Source organism: Rhinoraja longicauda, chromosome 16 (genome assembly GCF_053455715.1).
Source record: "Rhinoraja longicauda isolate Sanriku21f chromosome 16, sRhiLon1.1, whole genome shotgun sequence".
NCBI lineage: Eukaryota > Metazoa > Chordata > Chondrichthyes > Rajiformes > Arhynchobatidae > Rhinoraja > Rhinoraja longicauda.
In genome coordinates, this window is record NC_135968.1 from 9,327,366 (window position 1) to 9,351,749 (window position 24,384).

The following is a 24,384-nucleotide window of genomic DNA, read 5'->3' on the forward strand; positions in this document are numbered from 1 at the left end:
GCTGTTCCAATGCAGGAGAGGTTTGGGCCCAACGGGTCCACTTGGTTTAGTAAGAACTAAATCTAACTCCCTCTCGAAAACATCCAGTGAATTGGCCTCCACAGGGAGACCGTACAAACTCTTTACAGGCAAGCACCCGTAGTCGGGATTGAACCCGGGTCCCTGGTGCTGTGAGGCAGCAGCTCTACCGCTGCGCCCCATTTTCTGTTTTGTCTTTGCAAAATATGTGGAGAAGAGCTCGCTTTCCACGATCGGGGCAGTGCTCACATGAAACGTGTCTCGGAGAAAGAGCAGGAGGGAACCTCGGTGAGTTGATGGTATAGGATGATGACGATAATGACTTCAATCCATTATTGTCCTTGGCAAATGATTTTAGTTTCGTTTACTTTAGATACAGCGCGGAAACAGGCCCTTTGGCCCACTGCGTCTGCGTCGATCAGCGATCCCCACAGCGATCTTCAGCATTTGACGGCGTTGGACCTGTACTGGCTGAAATTTAGAAGAATGAAGGGGGGTGGGACCTCATTGAAACATACAGAATAGTGAAAGGCCTGGATAGAGTGGATGTGGAGAGGATGTTTCCACTAGTGGGAGAGTCTAGGACTCTCCCTTTCTGAGGTCATAGCCTCAGAATTAAAAGACGTTCCTTTCGCAAGGAGATGAGTAATTTCTTTAGTCAGAGGGTGCTGAAACTGTGGAATTATTGGCCTCCACAGAAGGCTGTGGAGGCCAAGCCAATGGATATTTTTAAGGCAGAGATAGATAACATTCTGAAGTCTGAAGAAGGGTCTCGACCCGAAACGTCACCCATTCCTTCTCTCCTGAGATGCTGCCTGACCCGCTGAGTTACTCCAGCATTTTGTGATACCTTCCTACACTAGATAACATTTTTGATCTGTATGGGTGTCAGGGGTGGAGGGGAAAAGGCAGGAGAATGGGGTTAGGAGGGAGAGATAGATCAGCCGTGATTGAATGGCGGAGTACACGATGGGCCGAATGGCCTAAATCTGCTCCTATCACGTATGGCATCCCACAGCTCTACACTAGAGTGCTTCATTTCCGTCTTTTCCCTCTTTTCCTTCCCCCTTGTCTCGTTCCACCTACATCCCTTCCTCCAGTTTTTTTCCTCTGTTCGATTTTCCTCTCCTTATCTGATACTCTTTGGCCAAGAAATGTGAAATTAAATCTTTTCTCTGTTCCAAACCTCCTGAAAAGCGCAGGAATGCATGGTAAAGCTTTGGACAGATGTGATTGTCTGTGCCGGAAATTTGAGACCACATATAGAGTTCTTAAGCCGTTTGGACAGGCTAGATGCAGGAAAAAAACATTCCCGATGTTGGGGGAAATCCAGAACCAGGGGTCACAGTTTAAAAATAAGGGGTCGGCCATTTAGGACTGGGATGAGGAAGATCTTTTTCACCCAGAGAGTTGTGAATCTGTGGAATTCTCTGCCACAGAAGGCAGTGGAGGCTAATTCACTGGATGTTTTGCAAGAGAGAGTTAGATTTAGCTCTTCGGGCTAACGGAATCAAGGGATATGGGGAGAAAGCAGGAACGGGGTACTGATTTTGGATGATCAGCCATGATCATATTGAATGGGTGTGCTGATTTGAAGGACCGTATGGCCTACTCTTGCACCAATTTTTTAATGTTTCATCTAATCGGTGTGAGCTGAATAAACTGTGATGCTTCTTACGATGATATTTCATCCCTTCTGCTCTGAAGTGCAGCTTTGCAGGTTAATTGGCCCCCTGTAAATTGTCCTGAGTGCTGTAGGGGGGGGGGGGGGGGGGGTGGGGGGGGGGTGGATGAGAAAGTGGGACAACGCAGAACTAGCGTGAACGGGTGATCGATGGGCGGCGTGGACTCCGTGGGCTGAAGGGGCCCATATCTGAGGAAGGATGATGTGCTGGGATTGGAGAGGTGCCCAGGGGTGGTTCATGACAGTGATCCCGGGGATGATTAGGTTAACGTATGACGAGAATTCCTTGAAAACCTTGCAGCGTAGGTTTACTAGGTTAATTCCCGGAATGGCGGGACTGTCATATGTTGAAAGACTGGAGCGACTAGGCTTGTATACACTGGAATTTAGAAGGATGAGAGGCGGTCTTATCGAAACGTATAAGATTATTAAGGGGTTGGACATGTTAGAGGCAGGAAACATGTTCCCAATGTTGGGGGAGTCCAGAACAAGGGGCCACAGTTTAAGAATAAGGGGTAGGCCATTTAGAACTGAGATGAGGAAAAACTTTTTTAGTCAGAGAGTTGTGAATCTGTGGAATTCTCTGCCTCGGAAGGCAGTGGAGGACAATTCTCTGAATGCATTCAAGAGAGAGCTAGATAGAGCTCTTAAAGATAGCGGAGTCAGGGGGTATGGGGAGAAGGCAGGAACGGGGTACTGATTGAGAATGATCAGCCATGATCACATTGAATGGCGGTGCTGGGTCGAAGGGCCGAATGGCCTCCTCCTGCACCTATTGTCTATTGTCTATTGTCTAAAAAGCTCTGGGCCTGTCCTCGCTGGAGTTGAGGCGGTGGACTATCACGTGCCCCCGAAGTGCCGTGAAAAGCTTTGTTTCGCACTCTATCAAATCAGATCGGATAAGACGATACCTAAATGCAGTCAAGCCAAACTCAGGCTCAGTCGCCAGACCAAAGGAGGAGAGAGACAGGGGTGCAGAATACAGTTCTCAGCATTGCAGCCCATCGGTTCCACAGTCAGAGTCCAATGTCCGCAATGGGGCAGAGGTGAATCGGACATTGCTCTGACTTGTGGAGGGCCGTTCTGAAGCAACAGAGGGGAAGAAGCTGATCCTGAGTTCCAATGGTCAAGAATTCCTTACTTTCATTTCACTGCACATCGTGTATGTGTATGTGACAAATAAACTTGACTTGACTTAAAACTTCTTTCAGATGCTCTCCAAAGCCACACCAATTTCATCAAGCTTTCAGTTGGCTGCCTGTGCTCCGTGTCATATCTTGTCAAATCTTATTGCGCTGGGAACAATTCATTATGTTCGAAGTGTTTTAAAAATATGAGTCTTTACAAAGCAGTGAAGGAAGGGAATTTTTTTTTTAACCACGTGTGCAATTTGTATTCTGCAGATCCTCTGGGAACTAAGGCTGAACGCTTCTAATTTCACGGAAACAGGTAATGGCATAAACCACTTTTGAAGACCATGTGGAATTCTCTGCCTCAGAAGGCAGTGGAGGCCAATTCTCTGAATGCATTCAAGAGAGAGCTAGTCAATAGTCAATAGTCAATAGTCAATAGTCAATAGATAGAGCTCTTAAGGATAGCAGAGTCAGGGGGGTATGGGGAGAAGGCAGGAACGGGGTACTGATTGAGAATGATCAGCCATGATCACATTGAATAGTGGTGCTGGCTTGAAGGGCCGAATGGCCTCCTCCTGCACCTATTGTCTATTGTCTATTGTTATTCGTGGTATGATATTTAGATGGTGTACATATGGATGATTACGCTGAATTAATCTATCAATGCGTGGCAGGAATGGATTAACATTTGAAAGGGCCTGCTTAACTCAGCAACATGGAAATAAGTATTAATGAATGTCATTGGCTTTTAATCATCATCATATCATCTATTCGGTAACTTTGTGCGTTATGTCAGCTTTGAGGGAATAATGCTTTGAGGGTAACTAAAGATCCTTCTGTGATAGTCAAGCGAGATTCACAAATTCATAAGTTATAGGAGTTGAATTAGACAATTCGGCCCATCGAGTCCACTCTGCCGTTCAATCGTGGCTGATCTCTGCCTCCTAATCCCATTTTCCTGCCTTCTCCCCATAACCATTGATACCCGTTCTAATCAAGCATTTGTCTGTCTCTGCCTTCACAATATACACTGACTTGGCCTCCTCAGCGCTCTGTGGCCATGAGTTCCAATGATTAACTATCCTCTCGCTAAAGAAGTTCCTCCTCACCTCCGTTCTAAAAGAGCGCCCTTTAATTCTGAGGCTATCATGACCTCTGGTCCTAGACTCTCCCACCAGTGGAAACATCCTCTCCACACCCACTCCATCTATGCCTTTCATTATTCTGTAAGTTTCGTTGAGGTCCCCCCTCAACCTTCCAAACTCCAGCGAGTACAGGCCCAGTGCTATCAAAAGCTCATCATATGCTAACCCACTCATTCCTGGGGTCATTCTTGTAAATCTCCCCTGGACCCTCGCCAGAGTCAGCACAACAGAGCCACCACAGACGGAAGGAGGTTCCTCGACCCAAAACGTCACCCATTCCCTCTCTCCAGAGATGCTGCCTGATCCGCTAAGTTACATTTATATACATTTATAGAAGTGGGTTCAGATTCTGCTACATTTAGTATTTAGATTTAGATTTAGAGACACAGCGCAGAAACAGGCCCTTCGGCCCACCGGGTCCGCGCCGCCCAGCGATCTCCGCACATTAACACCATCCTACACCCACTAGGAACAATTTTTACATTTGCCCAGCCAATTAACCTACATACCTGTATGTCTTTGGAGTGTGGGAGGAAACCGAAGATCTCGGAGAAAACCCACGCAGGTCACGGGGGAGAACGTACAAACTCCGTACAGAGACGGCGCCCGTAGTCAGGATCGAACCTGAGTCTCCGCCGCTGCATTCGCTGTAAGGCAGCAACTCTACCGCTGCGCCACCGTGCCGCCCGTATTGAATGACACCAGCACAGAAACAGGCCCTTCGGCCCACAAAGTCCACACTGACCAACCATCTTGATTATTGATTTTCCGGCGCCCTTGGTCCCAGAGCCTTTCCGGATTATCGATTTTGCCAGACCAACAGAGGTCACGGCCTCGGAGAGGAGTCGAACTGTCCGCCTGGTATGCCGAGGAGCCGAGATAACGGCCCGCAAAGTCGGCCTCGGAAGTCGGCTACGGGAACGGATCTGCCGGCTCGGGCCGGGCCGGAGTTCCAGAGCCCCGGCCGCAGGAGGGCAGATTCGGACCGCCGATCGGCCGTGGAAGTCCCGATGAGATTGAGATCGGCCGCCACACCCGGCCTAGGTGCCACATTTTCGGGGGGGCTTCCGGGGGGGAGGGGGGATTTCAAGTGCGCTCTCGTAATTTTGTCCGGATTAAAGGAGGTGCCGGACCACCAGGGATTGGGAAATCGGTGGTGGTCTTGTACAGAAAGGGGGAGGTGATGGGTTCCTTCACCGGAGAGAAAACGGCACAAGATGCACTGATGTTGAGGAGACAATGAAGAGAATCTCACTTTGAAAAGCGGTGCTGAATTATCCTCTATCCAAACAAAATGGCAGGACGGCGGCGTAGCGTTAGAGTTGCTGCCTTACAGCGCCAGGGACCCGGGTTCGATCCTGACTAAGGGTGCTGTCTGTACGGAGTTTGTACCTTCTCCCCGTGACCCAGGAATGAGTGGGTTAACCCATGATGAGCGTTTGTCGGCACTGGGCCTGTACTCGCTGGAGTTTAGAAGAATGAGGGGGGGACCTCATTGAAATGTGCAGAATGGTGAAAGGCTCGGATAGAGTGGACGTGGAGAGGATGTTTCCACTAGTGGGAGAGTCGTAGCCTCAGAATTAAAGAGCGTTCTTTTAGGAAGGAGATGAGGATAAATTGCTTTAGTCAGAGGGTGGTGGATCTGTGGAATTCTTTGCCACGGAAGGCTGTGGAGGCCAAGTCAGTGGATATTTTTAAGGCAGAGAGAGATTCTTGATTAGTACAGATGGCAGAGGTTATGGGGAGAAGGCAGGAGAATCGGGTTAGGGTGGAGAGATAGATCAGCCATGATTGAATGGCGGAGTAGACTTAATGGGCCGAATGGCCTAATTCTACTCCTATCACTTATGACCTTATGACTTATGTGACCTGTGTGGGTTTTCTCCGGGATCTCCGGTTTCCTCCCACACTCCAAAGACATACAGGTTTGTAGGTTAATTGGCTGGGTATAATTGTAAATTGTCCCTAGTGTGTTAGTGTGCGGGGATTGTCGGTCGGCATGGACTCGTTGGGCCGAAGGGCCAGTTTCTGTGCTGTATCTCTAAACTAAACTAAACCCATGGAGAATCCAATAAGCTGGTGGTTGTAGAGCCTCTAGCCTTTATTGATTAGAGATGTAGCATGGAAACCGGCCGATCGGTCAGACAAGTCCACACCGACCATCGATCATCCGTTCACACTAGTTCTATGTTATCCCACTTCCACATCCACTCCTTACAAACGAGAGGCAATTGTAGAATGAGAATTTTAGACAGAGGCCAATTAACGTACGAACCTGCATGTCCTTGTGATGTGGGAGGAAACCTATCCAGTCACGGGGAAAAATGTGCAAAAGCATGCAGGTACAGCAGGCAGTGAAGAAAGCCAATGGAATGTTGGCCTTTATAACAAGAGGAGTTGAGTATAGGAGCAAAGAGGTGCTTTTGCAGTTGTACAGGGCCCTAGTGAGACCGCACCTGGAGTACTGTGTGCAGTTTTGGTCTCCAAATTTGAGGAAGGATATTCTTGCTATTGAGGGCGTGCAGCGTAGGTTTACTAGGTTAATTCCCGGAATGGCGGGACTGTCATATGTTGAAAGACTGGAGCGACTAGGCTTGTATACACTGGAATTTAGAAGGATGAGAGGGGATCTTATCGAAACGTATAAGATTATTAAGGGGTTGGACACGTTAGAGGCAGGAAACATGTTCCCAATGTTGGGGGAGTCCAGAACCAGGGGCCACAGTTTAAGAATAAGGGGTAGGCCATTTAGAACGGAGATGAGGAAAAACCTTTTCAGTCAGAGAGTTGTGAATCTGTGGAATTCTCTGCCTCAGAAGGCAGTGGAGGCCAATTCTCTGAATGCATTCGAGAGAGAGCTAGATAGAGCTCTTAAGGAAAGCGGAGTCAGGGGGTATGGGGAGAAGGCAGGAACGGGGTACTGATTGAGAATGATCAGCCATGATCACATTCAATGGCGGTGCTGGCTCAAAGGGCCGAATGGCCTCCTCCTGCACCTGTTGTCTATGTCCGTGGAGACAGCACCCGAGGTCGGGATCGAACCTGGGTCTTCCGGTGCTGTGAGGTAGCGGCTCCATTGGGAGATCACAATGAGAGGATCCGGAGAAGATGGGGAGGACTGGGGGAAATCAGTGATCACCGAAGAGGTGAGAACCAAAGTTACTAGAGGAACAAGATGGACCACTCCGTTGAAGTCGCCGATACTGAAGTGCAGTACGCAAAGGAGCCATTTTAGTAGGGAAAACCCGCCGTTCGCTATGCCTCTCGCAGTGTAATCAGTGTTTTGGGGGAACAGTACGTGTGATGATGCCATTAAAATGCAGAATATATCGCAGAGTGGTGAGTCTGTGGAATTCTCTGCCACAGAAGGTAGTTGAGGCCAGTTCATTGGCTATATTTAAGAGGGAGTTAGATGTGGCCCTTTTTGCTAAAGGGATCAGGGGGTATGGAGAGAAGGCAGGTACAGGCTACTGAGCTGGATGATCAGCCATGATCATATTGAATGGCGGTGCAGGCTCGAAGGGCCGAATGGCCTACTCCTGCACCTATTTTCTATGTTTCTATGTTTCTATGCATCAATTCACAGTTTTTTGTTATTTTTCTTTTAAAATGTTTCTGCAAGTTTCTGCCTACTTAAAGGGCATCACGACGTACTACGGTTTTTAGGGTCGAGTGGTCTACCTTGTTCCTCTAGTATCTTTGGTGAGAACCTACTGCAGAACTTTCACAGAATGGGAGAGTCTGTGCCCAGAGGGTACAGCCTCAGAATAAAAGGACGTACCTTTAGAAAGGAAGAATTTGGTTTGCCAGAGGGTGGTGAATCTGTGGAATTCATTGACACAGACGGCTGTGGAGGCCAAATCGTTGGGTATTTTTAAAGCGGAGATTGGCAGGTTCTTGATTAGTACGGGCGTGAAAGGTTCCAGGAGAAAGGCAGGAGAATGGGGTTGAGAGGGAAAGGTAGATCAGCCGTGATTGAATGGCGGAGTAGACTCAATGGGCCGAATGGCCTAACTCTGTTGCTATAATTTACAGACTAATACTCTCGGGGGGGAAGGAGGGAAGGCGCCGTATTGGCCAGCGTGACATTCCTGCACCTGCCGAGTAGGAGTCCACTCTTCAGGATGTCGGGGGCATCGTTGACAGGTTCAATCCCCATCTCTGCCTTCCATGGCCACGAATAAAAATATTCATAATGCCAATTAAATCCTTGCCGTGCGACTGATTAAAACAAAAATGTAGGCCATCCAACAGCAGGAGCCTTGGCTGACTTAAAAGTCAGTGAAGATAAAACGTTTTTGGCCTGCTGCAATGTGGCGTAAGGCCAGCGTGAGTCTCAAGTGATTCTAATTCTTCCTACACACTGCTCCAGGAGTTCAAATTAACCCAGAGTTGGCTGTAACCTGCGATCCACTGTTTTATTTATATATTTATTTATATTTATATATATATAGAACATAAAACAGCACGGGAACAGGCCCTTTGCCCCACCATGCCCATGCTGAACATGATGCCAATTACAAATAATCTCCTCTACCTGCACGTAATCCATATACCTCCATTCCCTGAAGAATTCCTGGGTGCAGCGGTAGAGTTGCCATCTTAAATCACCAGAGACCCGGGTTCAATCCCAACTATGGGTGCTGTCTGTACTTTCTCCCCGTGACCAGGTGGGTTTTCTCCGAGGTCTTCGGTTTCCTCCCACACTCCAAAGACGTACAGGTTTGTAGGCTAATTGGCTTGGTGTCAATGTCATATTGCCCCCGGTGTGTGTCGGGTAGTGTTAGTGTGCGGGGATCGCTGGTCAGTGCGGACATGGTGGACCGAAGGGCCTGCTTCCGCGCTGTGCCTCTAAACCACACTAAAATCCATGTGCCTACCATGAATTGCTAAGTCTACATGCCATCCAATATTCAGCACTCCTTTTCAAAGTGAGATTCTTGTCGTTGTGCCCGATAGTGTCTGCTGTGGATTTTATGGGAATTTTTGCGCCACATATTAAAATTCTTATTTTAATGGAATGCATTACTGTAAATCGACTAAAGACACAGTTGACCACTGATGTTCCTTATTTGGTAAAACATGAGGGTGGCAGGGTGGCGTAGCTGGTAGAGCTGCCGTCTCAGAGACCTGAGACCTGGGTTCAATCCTGACCTCGGGTGCTGTCTGTGTGGAGTTTGCATGTGACCGCGTGGGTTCCCTCCAGGTGCTCCGGTTTCCTCCCACATCCCAAAGACGTGCTGGTTTGTCGGTTGTTGCTAATTGCCCATGCAATGGAAGGGGTGGATGATAAAGTGGAAGATGGGGCATGTTGGTCGGTGTGGGCAAATTGGCCCAAAGGGCCTGTTTCCGCACTGTACAACTCTATGATTCTACATGCAGTTTGGATGTTAACTGGCCTCTGCAAATTGCCCCCAGTGTGTAGGGAGTGGATGCAAAAGTGGGATGACATAGAACCAGAGAGGAGAAGGAAAGAACTTGTGCGGCACGGTGGCGCAGCGGTAGAGTTGCTGCCTTACAGCGAATGCAGCACCTGAGACTCAGGTTCAATCCTGACTACGGGCGCCGTCTGTACGGAGTTTGTACGTTCTCCCCGTGACCTGCGTGGGTTTTCTCCGAGATCTTCGGTTTCCTCCCACACTCCAAAGACGTACAGGTATGTAGGTTAATTGACTGGGTAAAATGTAAAAATTGTCCCTAGTGTGTGTAGGATAGTGTTAATGTGTGGGGATCGCTGGGCGGCGCGGACTCGGTGGGCCGAAGGACCTGTTTCCGCGCTGTATCTCTAAAATCTAAAAAAAAAAGTAAAAATCCCATTCACCTAATATTTCAAATTTTCAACATGTTCAGTCAGGCATCGAGTCATAGTGTGGAAACAGGTCCTTCGGCCCAACTTGCCCACACTGGCCAACATGTCCCAGCTACACTAGTCCCAACTGCCCACGTTTTGTCCATATCCCTCCAAACCTGTCCTGTCATGTACCACCTGTCTAACTGTTTCTTAAATGTTGGGATAGTCCTTGCCTCAACTACCTCCTCTGGCAGCTTGTTCCATACACCCACCTCCCTTTGTGTGAAAAAGTTACCCCTTAGATACCCCTTAGATTCCTATTAAATCTTTTCCTCTTCATCTTAAACCTATGTCCTCTGGTCCTCGATTCACCTACTCTGGGCAAGAGACTCTGTGCATCTACCCGATCTATTCCTCGCATGATTCTATACTTTAGGCAATTGGAGAGCACATAGCAAACGACACCGATCATTACTTTGCTTTTCAGTAAAATTCCACATCGCCTTTTAGAAAAATTATAAATCCTGAACATTTTACAATCACAGAGCAACAAATGTATGAACAGCTCATGTTTTTACAATCAACGCTAGTGAGTAATGATGATGGAAGTGAATATTGCAAAGTATTGAACTATCATGATCTCATTAAAACACGATTAAGTCGTAAGCGGACATTTTAAATGTGTACAACACCAGTAAACAAGGTTCAGTACACATGTTTATGATAAGATGTCAGAGCGTTTATGAGCAATGATAGCACATTAAAAGTAGGCAAATAAAAGATCAAATAGCACACAATGAAACATTTATGATTCTATTTATCAACTGTATATTGTAATGTTACACGAAATGAAATGAATGCTGGAATTGACAGATTAGCATCATAATACGCAGCGTGTCTCAGTAATTAAACTTGCTTTGCATCCTATGTTTTAAATGATTACTAAATACTACAGCAAAATAGACACTAGGGCTAATATTCATCTTTTACCTTTCAATTATTCTGTCAAAACCAAAACCGCATACGGCGACCATTAATATTAAATTATTGAGCAGCTAATAAACAGTTTCTGTTTATGTTCTCCTACTGAATAACTGTTTTCATGCATTCACCGTCCTTGTCAATTTTTGTCGAAAATGTAAAGCATAATCCATACAGATTTGTGACCATATGTCACCTTTACTGGTGAAATACATCAGAGGACGGTTCACTTTGCATATTCACTTGGCTGTGCTGCATAAATAAGCTGGGCATTCAAAGCAAAACAGGCGCTGGGTAAACAGTAACAAAGCCCTGAGCAGGTTCATCCTTTATTTTCAATATAAAGACATGTTGCATCTTATAAAATAATATAACAGTTACATGGATACTGTGCCTCGATAACTCACGCTGCCTCGGCAAGGCCAGCAGCACAATCAAGGACCAGTCGCACCCCGGCCACTCTCTCTTCTCCCCCCCCCCCCCCCCCCCCTCTCCCATCGGGCAAAAAGGTATAGAAGTGTGAAAACGCACACCTCCAGATTCAGGGACAGTTTCTCCCCAGCTGTTATCAGGCAACTGAATCATCCTACCACAGCCAGAGAGCGGTCCTGAACTACTATCTACCTCATTGCCGACCCTCAGACCATCCTTGATCGGACTTTGCTGGCTTTGCCTTGCACTAAATGCCATTCCCTTACCATGTATCTAGACACTGTGAATGGCTCGATTGTGATCACGTATTGTCTTTCCGCTGACTGGTTAGCACGCAACAAAAGCTTTTCACTGTACCTCGGTACACGTGGCAATAAACTAAACTGAAACTGATGATAACGGAGTGCGTGCAGATTTAAAATGATCAATCTGACTAAACTATGTTGATCATGAGGCCAACTTGTCCGACCATCTGTAGCTAATACCATCGAGCCCGAGGCAAACCAATATTTCTTTTCTCCCCGTGAGTGAAATTTATTGGAGCATGAAGGAGTAGCTTTGAAAGGTTGGCACAGTTACTCACACTGCCAGCGGCTCCGTCTAAACAGCATAAGTTAATGGCGGGAAACAAAAGAACGAGCTAACCTTGTGTTGAGGGTGGAAAGCAATTCTTAAGAGACACAAAGAAAACATCTGCTGGAGGTAAAACTAATTGGCTAAACTAGCAAAATGCTCCCCTCCTGAAAATTTTTCATACAGTCATGGGAGGGTGGGTGCTAAAAAAACAACCCTTGGCTCAGACAAGTGTTGCTACACAACGTAAAACATGGGCTTAAAGGAATGAATCAATTCAATGGTCCCTCAAGTAACAGACCGCATTTCAATTACATCAGATGTAATGTTCAACTATTGCATACACGCACACACGTGTGGATAGTTTGTTTGTTTGTTTGTTTGTGAAGACGCACACACTTCTGTCGTGTCAAATATGGCCTGTCTTTCATCGCCGTTGAACCTTTTCAACTCATGAGGTAATAACAGGTGCTCTTGAAATACGATCAAGTGGGAAAAGTGGGGAGTCGGTACAAAGTGGGGAGATTTCAGCCTGCAGATACAAGTGAGAGGTGAATTGCTGAACGACAGTCAAAGCGAAGAAGTGTCGGCTCTCAGAATAAAGTGGACTGCGCTGGGAATCGTTTCTCCAGTTCTTGCACAATGCTTCGAAAGCCGCCCTGCCCATTCACGCTCGGCCCGGGCGCCTGCTGCGCCTCCTCCGGCACTCGAAGCTCGGCCGCTGCCTTTGGCCGGCAGATCTGCCCGTGGACGGCTCTGTTCTTGTCTATTTGACTCTGCATGTTGGCCACGGATTTCTCGATATCCGCCAGGTTGTGTATCCGCTTCAAGATCCCCTTCAGCTCCCTCGGCGGGGCCTGGGCCGCCGGTGGCGGCGCAGAGCAGGCCTGGCGGCGGGAGGGTGACCGAGAGGCGGGGAGGGGAGCGGGCGGAGGCAGCGGCGGCGAGGGCGGGAGGGGGCTGCGGGACCCAGGGGGCAAGGAAGCGTGGGGAGGCGGCAAAGGGAGGGGAGGGGGAGAGGGAGGTGAGGGAGGAGGAGGAATGGTCGGCGCGGCTACGCAAACGCTCTCCGCCAGCTGCACGCCGCTGGTTGACTCCATCGAGACGCAGATCTGAGTGAACAGGCTGCACGCACTGAGCTCTCGGATGAAAGGAGGGGTGGGTCTGCCGTCATCGGGCGAGGGGGGCGACTCTTCACAGGTGACAGGTGGGCCGCTGGCGGTGGAAGGCGCCGTGCACAAATCGACAATGGAAGTCAGAGAAATAGTCGCGACAGAGGACAAGGAATGGCGATGATGTTGGTGGCAGTGATGATGATGATGATGATGATTAGGATGATGATGATGAGATGAGGCGGGCATTGTGGATTCTGGAGGCGCCCCGACCCCGCTCACGCTGCTTTTGACGGGGCCTTTCCTGCTGTGGACCGGAGACGCCTGCTTCATCTCCAGCAAGGCCTGTTGTTCAAACTGCCTCGCTTGCTCTTTGACGGTCAGCTTAGCGTTATGGCCTTTAAGGACGGGGCTCGGCGTGCTCAAGGAGGGCCTTCCAGCTCTCCCTTCTTCTGCTGCTGCTGCTGCTGCTGCTGTCAGCAATTCCTTCTGCCACTGCACCGGATCCATGACCACTGGCCTGTGGAGGGCATTGTACATCTGGTGCTTGTGAATGCGAGAGGGCAGTGTCCATGCTGGGCGGTGGGCGGCCTCTGTTGGCGGCCTGAACAGTGAACCATTCCAGGCCTGCTCTGCGCGTGTGGCTAAGACGGGTCCGCTCTTGTGGCGGGACAGGCCACGATTTTCGGGAGGCAGAAACACGGCGGCATCGTACAGGGGGTTCCGCGTGGTCAGCGGGTTCTCGTCCGATAGGTAGGTGACGTTACTCTCGGACCTGGGCAGGCTGCCTTTCAGCCGTCCGTTGACAGAGGGCCGCTTATGGGCCTCGATGGCGCGGGAGGCAAATGTACCCAACAGTCTTTGCCGGTCGCCGTCTTCAAAGACAGACTTTTGTCCCCTGCTTTGTTGGAAATGGTAGAGAAGAAAAAGACTTGAAAGGAAAGAAGATAGATCAGGTGTAAGAAAACACGAGAGAACACAGAATATCTAGGCTAACAAAACTAAAGCAAGGGCCCACTACATCCCCCCCCCCCTCTCCACCCCCATTTATTACAAATGAAACTATTCTCTCAAGATAGACACAAAAAAAAGCCGGAGTAACTCAGCGGGACAGGCAGCATCTCTGGAGAAGAAGGAATGAGTGACCCTGGAGAAGACGGGTCGAGACCCTTCTTCAGACTATTCCCACTGCAGTTTAAATGTCACAAGGTTTTAGATAAACTCCACTGCAGCCGGTCAAGGAGAACAAATCTTTCGACTTTACCTGAGAGATACGGCGTGGAAACAGGCCCTTCGGCCCACCGAGTCCGTGCCGACCAGCGATCGCACCGTACAAGACGCATCGGGGACAATAGACAATAGGTGCAGGAGTAGGCCATTCAGCCCTTCGAGCCAGCACCGCCATTCAATGTGATCATGGCTGATCACTCTCAATCAGTACCCCGTTCCTGCCTTCTCCCCATACCCCCTCACTCCGGTATCCTTAAGAGCTCTATCCAGCTCTCTCTTGAAAGCATCCAACGAACTGGCCTCCACTGCCTTCTGAGGCAGAGAATTCCACACCTTCACCACTCTCTGACTGAAAAAGTTATTCCTCATCTCCGTTCTAAATGGCCTACCCCTTATTCTTAAACTGTGGCCCCTTGTTCTGGACTCCCCCAACATTGGGATCATGTTTCCTGCCTCTAATGTGTCCAATCCCCTAATTATCTTATATGTTTCAATAAGATCCCCCCTCATCCTTCTAAATTCCAGTGTATACAAGCCTAATTGCTCCAGCCTTTCAACATACGACAGTCCCGCCATTCCGGGAATTAACCTAGTGAACCTACGCTGCACGCCCTCCATAGCAAGAATATCCTTCCTCAAATTTGGAGACCAAAACTGCACACAGTACTCCAGGTGCGGTCTCACCAGGGCCGGGTACAACTGTAGAAGGACCTCTTTGCTCCTATACTCAACTCCTCTTGTTATGAAGGCCAACATTCCATTTTACAATTTTGACCGAAGCCAATTAACCTACAGGCCTGTCCGTCTTTGGAGTGTGGGGGGAAACTGGAGCACCCGGAGAAAGCCCACAAGGTTTCGAAGAGATGTACTTCCGTTGACGGTCATCGAATGTTTGCAATAACGAGGCTTGACTGCATACATATGACTACACTAATAATGAAGTGGGTGTCCTGAAGAAAACAATCTACTGCCTATTAAGAATACAATACTCTACGAAGAAGACAGCACAGTGAAAATAGATCTAAAGAATATTCAGGATCACTATTACTATTTACTACTGTCTAATTTGTGAAGGATTTCTACCACATTTTCTAGATGGGTAAAAAACAAAAATTAAACCACTTACTGACGCCTAAACGATTTTTTTGTCCAAATGCAAGTATAAGGAGACAGTATCGGGAAAGAAACAGGTAAGGTAGTGAAGCAAACATCATGTTTGTGAGGAAGGTAATGTAGTCATAAAACATGGCTCACTTGAGCAACTGTCCCCACCAAATCCATTTCATTCACCCCATGTTCCTCTCAAACGCTTCCTCCCAGCTCCACTATTTATCGGCACTGGCGATGAATTTTCAGTGGCCATTTTACCCAATTAATCCCCCAAAGAGATACAATATTTATCTTATGAAGCTTCTAATTATTGTTGCCCTATTTGAATATCATGTGGCAGAAGCTGCAATCGAGGTGCCTCTCTGTTAAGGTCTGTAAAGAATTAGGCCATTCGGCCCATCAAGTCTACTCCGCCATTCAATCATGGCTGATCTATCTCTCCCTCCGAGCCCGATTCTCCTGCCTTCTCCCCACAACCACTGACACTCAATAATCTCATTATAAACGAAATAATTTTGAATACATTTTGAATTCTGAAGATACTGTCGACGTTTAAATTTGTTTGTTATTTCTCGCAGAAAGCTAATGATGACCAACAATTTCAATACATGCTTGAAGTTAATTAGTTTCATCGTTGAGATGATGAGATTGATGTGACAGAATTTTCAAAATGGGCCGAATGGCCTGTTCCTGTACTGTTCCGTGTTCTGACAGCATCACTTTGTACAGATGAAATACAAATATACTTGTCTTTATGTACACATAAATAATAAAACTCATGTAACTTAATAAAAATGAAGACACATATGTAGCTCATTTTTAAAAGCAATGGAAAACTAGAGATGAAGAGATAACTAAGTCAATCGAATCGTGCAGAAGGAGAGATTGTCTCTTGATCAGAGAGAAGAACTGAATACTGAAAGATTTCCAGAGGCATTGTACTCTTTGAAATCTCCTCTTCCACACAGCCTACATGATCACTTCACACGACTTACACTGCAGACTAAGAGTCAGAGTCATAGAGAGAGAGATACAGCATGGAAACAGGCCCTTCGGCCCTACTTGCCCACACCGGTCAACATGTCCCAGCTACACTCGTCCCACCTGCCTGCGTTTGGCCCAACTCCCTCCAAACCTGTCCTGTCCAGGTACTTGTCCAACTGTTTCTTAAACATTGGGAAAGTCCCTGCATCAACTACCTCCTCTGGCAGCTTGTTCCCGACACCCACCACCCTTTGTTTGAAAAAGTTACCCTTCAGATTCCTTTTAAACCTTTTCCCCTTTACCTTAGGGGATAAACTATCTCCAGCTACGCGAGACAATGCTAGACAATGTAAAGCAGAATGTCTCAGAGAGCAGGGTATTTGCCAGAAACATCAAAAATCCAATGTAGGAAAATAACTGCAGATGCTGGTACAAATCGAAGGTATTTATTCACAAAAAATGCTGGAGTAACTCAGCAGGTCAGGCAGCATCTCAGGAGAGAAAGAATGGGTCGAGACCCTTCTTCAGAAATAAAAAATCCAATGGATTTCCAAAGGTGAAACATCTTCAAATGATGTCCACAGGTAGAGAAATTGAAAGGTAATTGGTGTAACCTTGCATCATTTTGCTTGTTTTACCTTATAATAACACTGTTTATTACCAAGGCGTAACGATTCTTGTTGATCTGTTTCGAGTTGTTTTTAGTTCATTTATTGATGATATTTTCCCAAATAATGTACTTAGAGTCATAGACTCATTGAGCATGGAAACCGGCTCTTCATCCCAACTTACCCACACCGACAAACGCACCATCTATACTAGTCCCACCTGCCTGCGTTTGGCCCACATCCCTCTAAGCCTCTCCTCTCCATGTACTTGCCTCCTTCGGCAGCACCATCCAAATACTTACCACCCTTTGTGTAAAAAAGTTGCCCCTCGGGTTCCTGTTAAATCTTTTCCCCCCCTCACCTTAAACCTAAGTCCTCTGGTTTTTGATTCCCCCAACTCTTGGGTGAAAGTCATTTGCCCTATCTCTTCCTCTCATGATCTTATACACCTCAATAAGATTACCCTTCATCCTCCCGCGCTCCAAGGAATAAAGTCCTAGTCTGCTTAACCTCTCCCTATTAGCTCAGGGCTTCGAGTCCTGGCTAGACCCTCGGAACTTTTCTCTGCACCCTTTCCTGCTTTCCAATATCCTCCCAATGACAGGGTGGCCGAAATTGTCCTGAATCTATTCTTCCTCACCTCCTTTCTAAAAGAGCGCCTTTTAATTCTGAGGCTATAATGACCTCTGGAACTAGACCCTCAGTGGAAACATCCTTTCCACATCCACTCTATCCACGTCTTTCATTATTCTGTAAGTTTCAATGAGATTTCCTCCCCCCCCCCCTCCCCCTCAACCTTCTAAACTCCAGTGAGTCGAGGTCCAGTGTTGTCAAGCACGCATCATACCCTAACCCACTCGTTGCTGGAATCATTCGTGTAAATATCCTTTGGTGCAGTGACTTACATGGTGTTGTCTCCCAGTTCTTCGTACAGGTTAGCTGCTGGCCCAGCAGTTGACTTCCCAGCTGGCAGGGCCATCTGGATCCGCGCTGTCTTTGAACACTCTGCCTGTCGTCTGTTCGGAAGCAAAATCGACAATCAGAACCGTTTCATCAACGCTTTCTGCACTGCGACGTTGGACCCGTTTAAACGATTCATTTTCCTTGCATGTTAAAAGATTAAACAATTATCCTTTTCACCGCGCTGGTGGTGTGCAGGAAGCAATTGGTTTACACCGAAGAGAGACACAAAATTGCTGGAGTAACTCAGCGGGATCGGCAGCATCTCCGGACGGAAGGAATGGGTGACGTTTCGGGTCATGTTCGTAGATTCTAGGAGCAGAATGAGGCCATTCGGCCCATCTGGTCTACTCCGCCATTCAATCATGGCTGACCAATCTTTCCCTTTCAACCCCATTCTCCTACCTTCGCCCCATAACACCCGTACTAATCGGGACGAGTCTGAAGAAGGGTCTCGAGCCGAAATGTTTTAGCTTTTAATTTAGTTTTGTTTATTTATTGTTGCGTGCTCTCCAGTTAGCGGAAAGACAATACATGATTACAATCTCACCCATTTCTTCTGTACTAATCGGTTGGACTCATTTAATTGCTTCATTTTTCTTGCATATTAATAAATATATAATCTTTACATCGATTCATGCAAACCTACAAAAGCTTTTACCAATGGATCGTTTCATGGAAACTCCTCAGATTTTTTTCTTGTAAATATTACAATCCAGTTAGAAAGGATTGATGGTTTCATATTTGAGTTGATCAAGCTGCATTTCGTAAACTTGGAAAAAAAACGCATATCAATGCGCATAATCTCCTGAATAACCTTTACAGATGGACAAGGAAAAATTAGGGATGTAGGTGATTTTTTTTTAGGGGTTATATTTTCTATTTATGATCTTTCGGGGGCAATGCTTTAATGTAATGAGTTTGTTCATTATAAATTATCTACGAGTTCTGTGTTTACAGGCTTGTTATGCTGCTGCAAGTAAGAATGTAACCGCAGGAGATGTAACACCTGTCCCTTTACCTCCCCCATCGACTCCATCCAAGGACCCAAACAGTCTTTCCAGGTGAGGCAGAGGTTCACCTGCACCTCCTCCAATCTTGTCTATTGTATCCGCTGTTCCAGATGTCAACTTCTCTACATCTGCGAGACCAAACGCAGGCTCGGCGATCATTTCGCTCAACACCTTCGCTCAGTCCGCCTTAACCAACCTGATCTCCCAGTGGCTCAGCACTTCAACACCCCTCCCACCCCCAGTCTGACTTTTCTGTCATGGGCCTCCTACATTGTCATAGTGAGGCCCACCACAAATTGGAGGAACAGCATCTCATATTTCGCTTGGGCAGCTTGCACCCCAGTGGTATGAACATTAATTTCTCTAACTTCAGAGAGCTCCTCTGTCCCTCTCTTTCCCCTCCCCCTTCTCAGTTCTCCCACTGTCTTCCTGTCTCCCACTACATCCTTTCTTTGTCCCGCCCCCTCCCCTGATATCAGTCTGAAGAAGGGTCTCGACCCGAAACGTCACCAATTCCTTCTCTCCTGAGATGCTGCCTGACCCGCTGAGTTACTCCAGCATTTTGTGATACCTTCGATATTGTTCTGTGTTTGGTACATATGACAATAAAACACTATTGTGTTAAAACCAGTGCCATTATCGAAAGAATTAGCCAGCTAAATTCTCTTACATTGTTGTAATATGGTCAACAATTCATTTTAAGCAACATCAAAAAGAGGGTGGAAATCACTGCCTAGCTTTAGGGAGTGAATTACAGAACATCGGATTTAGGTAGCAGAAGCAACATTCGTTTAATATTTTTTTTTAGAGCATAGTAACATGATAAACCAGAATTGGAAAAGTGTACACATCTCGAGGGAGAAGGTCACAGAATAATGGAGGGCTTTAGAATCATAGAGCCTCGGAAACAGGCCCGTCAGCCTATCTCGTCGATGCTGAAGACAGATACAAAAAACTGGCGCAGCTCAGCGGGACAGGCAGCATCTCTGGAGAGAAGGAATGGGTGACGATTCGGGTTGAGACCCTTCCTAGGCATTTTGTCTATGCTGACCAGGGTTTATAACTGAGGTAGTCCCGTTTATAACAAGGATGGAGGTTTCCACGTTGCAGGAGCACAAGTCAATGTAGGTGCTGGTGGCAGAGAAAGCATTCTTGCAACATTTCAAACCAAGTTACTGAGTGTCAATCTTTGAATGCTTCTCATAAGTGGGGTTATCAGAATGCTGCCTGGATTAAAGTGTGATAGCTTTCAAGAGAGGTTGGCCAGATTTGGATTATTTTCTCTCGAACTCTGGAGGTTGAGGGGAGACCTGATAGAAGCATATAAGTTTTAAGGCAGAGATAGATAGATTCTTGATTGGTGCAGGCGTCAGAGGTTACGGGGAGAGGGCAGGAGAATGGGGTTAGGAGGGAAAGATAGATCAGCCATGATTGAATGGCAGAGGGGACTTGATGGGCCGAATGGCCTAATTCTGCTCCGGGAACTTATAGGGACCCTAATTCAAGGCCATTCAGCCAGAGCGAACAGTGTTTGGACTCTGGCAGCCTGTCTTTGAAACGTAGCCGTTTCAATTACAACACAACCCAACCACCTCCATTGAATGCTTGTGTTCCCTGTGATTTATGGTCTGTTTCGGTTATCTGTTTCAGAAAGGTAAGAGCAAGAGTTGTCACGCAACTGTTTACGATGGACAAATTCTTGGGTCATTTTTTGCAACGGACAGCTATCACTAGCACCATTTCACTACACATGATATCAATGAAGTTGAGTTGGTGTTTAATCAAGGAAACTATAAACCCACTGTGTGAACCACCCAGAATGAAATGGCTCTTTGCACGTGTTATTAATTTAAATGCTATTTTTCTTGATTCACAACATAAGTTACAACTCTTACATTTAATTGCACATGAAATTTTTACGTGGATTCCAAAATTGTTTGGTTTATTAAACATGAGTTTAAAGTAAAGCCAGGCGTGCAATTATCTGTGTAGGAAGGAACTGCAGGTGCTGGTTTAAACCGAAGATAGGCACAAAAAGCTGGAGTAACTGCGGGACAGGCAGCATCTCTGGAGAGAAGGAAGTGGTGACGTTTCGTGCCGAGACCCTTCTTCAGACTCAAGAGTCAGAGTTTGAAGGAGGGTCTCGACCTGAAACGTCACCTATTCCTTTTCTCCAGAGGTGTGGAATGCATCCTTGACAAGGATTGCAATATAGTTATTTAGAAGTGTAGAAGAGTTGAGAATATAAGGACATTTGTTTAGATAGTTGGGTGATTTTTATATTATGGCGGTGGGTTTGTTCGGTATTGTCTTTGTATTGTATATATTATTGCATTAAGTGATCAAATTTATTTTTGTTTCAAAGAAAAGCGAGACCCAACGAGGGGGAGGGGCTGCAGAGAACAAAGAGGGACCTGGCGAGGGTGGGGGGGTGGGGGGGGGGGGGCAAAAGGAAGAGGGACTATATTGAATACTTTTGTAACTATACGTCGCGACTCTTGAGTGTACTTGCACTGTACGCAAACAAAGAAGCTCACTGGACCAAGTACACATGACAATAAAGTATCAGTCGATCAATAAATTAGATATAAGTAAAAGCTGCATACTTACTCCTTAAATCTGATTTAGCGGAATGATGCAAAAGAAAAGACAAGAAAAATATTGTTAAGCAATGAATTTGAGGCTTCAGGCACAAAATACCTTGTCTGGCTGTGCATGTAATATATATAGCAACACTGCAGAGGTGAAATTATGAGCTTCTGCCACGGGTACAAATGTGGGCTGGTGATAGTGGACTGACAATGACTGTCTGATTCTCTACTCTGCTGTCATCAGTTGTGGGGGTTTGGACTGGCAGAAGATGTGCAGAATTTCAGCTCGCACTTTTTAAAGGTCCACTTCGTTCAATGAAATTAGCTTCACTTCAAAACCGTCTCGGGCATGAATGTCGCACGACCGATTTGGTTTCACCCTTCAACACGGTACATCAGCTTGTGTGCCGCAAAACCAAGAACCTACAAGTCAAGTCAAGTCAATTTTATTTGTATAGCACATTTAAAAACAACCCACGTTGACCAAAGTGCTGTACATCTGATTAGGTACTAAGGAAAAAAATGAAACATACAGTAGCACACAAACAGTTCACAGCGCCTCCTCAATGAGCCTCAAACGCTAGGGAGTAGAAATAGGTTTTGAGCCTGGACTTAAAGGAGTCGATGGAGGGGGCAGTTCTGATGGGGAGAGGGATGCTGTTCCACAGTCTAGGAGCTGCAACCGCAAAAGCGCGGTCACCCCTGAGCTTAAGCCTAGACCGCGGGATAGTGAGTAGCCCCAAGTCGGCCGACCTGAGGGACCTGGAGTTAGAGAGGGGGGTTAGAAGATTTTTGATGTAGGGGGGGGAATGTCCATTTAGGGCTTTATACGTGAATAGGGCGGCACGATGGCGGCACGATGGCGCAGCGGTAGAGTTGCTGCCTTACAGCGCTTACAGCGCCAGAGACCCGGGTTCGATCCCGACTACGGGTGCTGTCTGTACGGAGTTTGTACATTTTCCCCGTGACCTGCGTGGGTTTACTCCGAGATCTTCGGTTTCCTCCCACACTCCAAAGACGTGCAGGTATGTAAGTTAATTGGCTTGGTAAATGTAAAAATTGTCCCGAGCGTGTGTAGGATAGCGTGTTAGTGTGCGGGGATCGCTGGTCGGCGCGGACCCGGTGGGCCGAAGGGCCTGTTTCAAAGGTTTCAAAGGTTCCTGCATCTAGTCTGTCCAATCCTTCAAGGATTTTACATGTTTCTATAAGAACCCCTCTCATCCTAAATTCCAGTGAATACAAGCCCAGTCGACCCATTCTTTCATCATATGTCAGTCCCGTCATCCCGGGAATTAATAGGCAATGATATGGGTTTTCTCTGAGATCTTCGGTTTCCTCCCACGCCCCAAAGAAGTACAGGTCTTGCAATAGACAATAGGTGCAAGAGTAGGCCATTCGGCCCTTTGAGCCAGCACCGCCATTCAATGTGATCATGGCTGATCATTGCGGGTTAATTGGCCGGGTTATAAATGTAAAATTGTCCCCAGTGTGTGTGAGGGTCGGCGTTAGAGTGCGGGGATCGCTGGTTGGTACGGACTCGGTGGGGCCGAAGGGCCTGTTTCCGCGCAGCATCTCCAAAAACTAAAGATCAGCTGTGTACTCACTGCCTGTAGGTGACCATGACGATGAGAATAGCTGGCAGGCAGCAGAGGATGATAATAATGGCCAGGGCCAGCAGGGCACCTTCTGTGTAGCCCACAGCTTGTGCCTGCTTCTGCACATTCGCCACCGCCTCCGGCGTGCGGATTTCCAGTATCCGACCTCCTTGTCCCAGGTATGGCTGGAAGTCTTTGTTGATGTCCAGCAGCTTCCCGTCCAAGAATCTGCAAAACCGCAAACAGAATAAACTTGACATGAATGGCTTTCTGACTTTGTTGGTGCCCGCGAGGCGATCGGTGACTCTTTGCCTACTTTGTGCGTGGTACGCAAAACAAAGGATTTCACTGCGATATTCACATAATAAAGTATCAATCAATCAGTCGTTCATAAGGTCATAAGTGATAGGAGCAGGCCATTCGGCCCATCAAGCCTAGATTTTAGATTTAGATTTAGAGATACAGCGCGGAAACAGGCCCTTCGGCCCACCGGGTCCGCGCCGCCCAGCGATCCCCGCACACTAACACTATCCTACACACACTAGGGACAATTTTTACATTGGCCCAGCCAATTAACCTAGGTACCTGTACGTCTTTGGAGTGTGGGAGGAAACCGAAGATCTCGGAGAAAACCCACGCAGGTCACGGGGAGAACGTACAAACTCCGTAGTCAGGATCGAACCTGAGTCTCAGGCGCTGCATTCGCTGTAAGGCAGCAACTCTACCGCTGCGCCACCGTGGCTGCCCGTCATTCGATCGTGGCCGATCTATCTCTCCCTCAGCCCCATTCTCCTGCCTTCTCCCCTTAATCTCTGACACCCGTACTAATCAAGAATCTATCTATCTCTCTCCACAGCCTTCTGTGGCAATGAATTCCACAGATTCACCAGCCTCTGACTGAAGAAATTCCTCCTCATCTCCTTCCTAAAGGAACGTCCTTTAATTCTGAGGCTACGGCCTCTGGTTCTAGACTCTCCAACTAGTGGAAACATCCTCTCCACATCCACTCAATCTGGGCTTTTCACTATTCGGCATGTTTCAATGAGGTCTCCCCCTCATCCTTCTGAACTCCAGCGACTACAGGTCCAATGCCATCAAATGCTCAGAGACTGTAGACATACAATCAGGAGATGTAGAATCAGTATGGATAGAAATGAGGAATTGTAAGGGTAAAAAGACCCTAATGGGAGTTATCTACAGGCCCCCAAACAGTAGCCTGTTTAGGGTGCAAGTTGAATCAAGAGCTAAAATTGGCATGTCACAAATGTAATGCTACAGTGGTCATGGGAGATTTCAACATGCAGGTAGACTGGGAAAATCAGGTTGGTACTGGACCCCAGGAAAGGGAGTTTGTGGAGTGCCTTCGAGATGGATTCTTAGAACAGCTTGTACTGGAGCCTACCAGGGAGAAGGCAATTCTGGAT

General features: G+C 47.2%; 1 protein-coding gene across 1 annotated transcript in view; it reads right to left on the reverse strand.

The window, feature by feature from the left end:
• The window catches only part of pcdh15b (protocadherin-related 15b), a 1,128,636-nt gene that overhangs the window by 32,572 nt on the left and 1,071,680 nt on the right, over positions 1 to 24,384 (reverse strand). Inside the window, exons 33-34 of the mRNA XM_078413191.1 lie at positions 22,970 to 23,188; positions 17,707 to 17,817 (exon numbers count right to left, since the gene is read on the reverse strand). Of these exons, the coding sequence (XP_078269317.1) occupies positions 17,707 to 17,817; positions 22,970 to 23,188 (330 nt within the window). The remainder of the gene's footprint in view (positions 1 to 17,706; positions 17,818 to 22,969; positions 23,189 to 24,384) is intronic.